The sequence below is a fragment of the Drosophila erecta genome, unplaced genomic scaffold (assembly GCF_003286155.1).
Source record: "Drosophila erecta strain 14021-0224.00,06,07 unplaced genomic scaffold, DereRS2 tig00000000-arrow-pilon, whole genome shotgun sequence".
In the NCBI taxonomy this organism is placed as follows: Eukaryota; Metazoa; Arthropoda; class Insecta; order Diptera; family Drosophilidae; genus Drosophila; species Drosophila erecta.
The window spans coordinates 16,306,489-16,308,241 of NW_020825194.1; the positions used below are offsets into that span (position 1 = coordinate 16,306,489).

A 1,753-nucleotide genomic window follows, 5' to 3' on the forward strand; every position below is an offset into this window, starting at 1 on the left:
AATATAAAAATTCACTTCCATTGATTTTGTGAAAACATTTGTACCCTTTGAGACAAAAATCGCCATCGGTGTTCATGCAGTCCTGCAGTTAAATCGATAATTAATTTTTAATGATTTACAACGTGACAACTGCTTGTAAAACGATAATTCAATATTATAGCAGATCAACTATCAAAACTGAAACATTTTCCTCTGCGCTCTCTTCAACAATTCACAAACCGAATGTGTGCAGCTGATCCCATTGGGAGGGAGTGAAGTTCATAAAAAAGGCATAAATTATGTAAATTGATTAAAAAATCAGCATACCTCGGCAATAAAATGATTATAAAGCAGAATGAATAAACAATAGCCACTTGCGAAACTGCAACAATTGCAGGACAGCACTTATAGAGGAACAATTTACAACTGCCGAGTGGCAATTGAAACTAAGACCGTGGAGAAATGTATTTTATTTGATTTGGCTGGTTCCCTTTTTGGTTGGTTGTTATTGTTGTTCGTTTAATGAATTTTATTGATTGCAAATACAAAATAAGAACAGCATCACGCAAATGGAAACCATTTACAGCTTAAAAATATTTAATTACCAACCGCCCACCGCCGAATGGGCAGCGGATTTTCAAATGGGGCGCTGTGGGGCTCGAAATGTTTCAGGTCTTGCCACCAAATTGCAATTAATCTTCTTTTAACAGCAAACTTTTGATCCGCTTTATTTGCATTTCGCTGCGGCCCACAACAACAGCAACACGGCAAGGAAAACAACAACAAATAAGGTGGTCCCACGGAGGGAAAATAACGAAAATGCTTGTCATAAAAAATTATCAAGGGTTAAAAATTATGTTACGCGTTTCATTTTGGTCGCTGCGAAATGATTTATGCAAAATCTGTGCCCCCCGAAAAATGAATATAAATTGTGCAATTTCATGTTGTTCATTTTTTCGCGCCCCACCTCTTCAACTAAACTCAACTTTTTCTGTGTCCGGCAAATTAATTTAAAAGCAGCAACAATAAGTAAAATAACAAACTGCAAAAGGGTCGTCGCTGCTCCTTCCTGGCCATTATTTATAATCTCACATTGAAAGGGGTTTTCTAATCGATATTTCGCGCTGCCTTTTTTCGCTTTTTACAAATCTGCATTAGCCGATGATAATTTTCTGATAGCCGAGGTAGCCGGGATAGTAGCCACTGCCATAACCATAATAGCCAGGCGATGGTGAGCCATAGTAGTTGTACGGATAGCCAGGATATGCCCAAGAATAACCAGTGGCCCAGTTGAGGAAGGGTAAGCCGCCGATGCTGCCGCTGAAGAAGATGCCACGCCTTCGACGAACCGGAAGCACACTTCGCTGCGAATCAGATTCCGATTTACCCGGCAACGCAGCGCCGCCAATTTCCTGCTCCAATGACAGTAAATCCGTTTTTACATCGCCAACTGGTGCCACATCCTTGTCAACAGCCGACGCACCACTCAAGTGCGTGCCCAGCAGCAAAATCATCGCCAGAGGCAGCAGCGATGGCAACGGCAAATGCAATGGCATATTTAAATATTTAATTCAACGATGAGAATATGATATTTATATTTAATTCAATCGACAAACCGCGTCAATGATTTCGAAACAACTGCCGCTCAAAGAGCCGCCGATGTTTCCTATTTATATGTAGAGGGGCATAACGACTGAATTTAATGGCAACACCATTGACGTTTGGTTTAAATTTAAAGCTCGCTAATTGAAGGCAATGCTAATGCCTTCATTCA

The 1,753-nt window shown here is 40.4% G+C and overlaps 1 protein-coding gene across 1 annotated transcript; it reads right to left on the bottom strand.

Moving 5' to 3' along the window:
* Nucleotides 1-1,096: 1,096 nt before the first annotated feature.
* LOC6553549 lies at nt 1,097-1,528 on the bottom strand. Its single transcript, XM_001980214.3, has one exon. It carries the CDS (start codon nt 1,491-1,493, stop codon nt 1,134-1,136), a length of 360 nt encoding a protein of 119 aa, XP_001980250.2. The 5' UTR covers nt 1,494-1,528; the 3' UTR covers nt 1,097-1,133.
* Between the last annotated feature and the right edge of the window lie 225 nt (nt 1,529-1,753).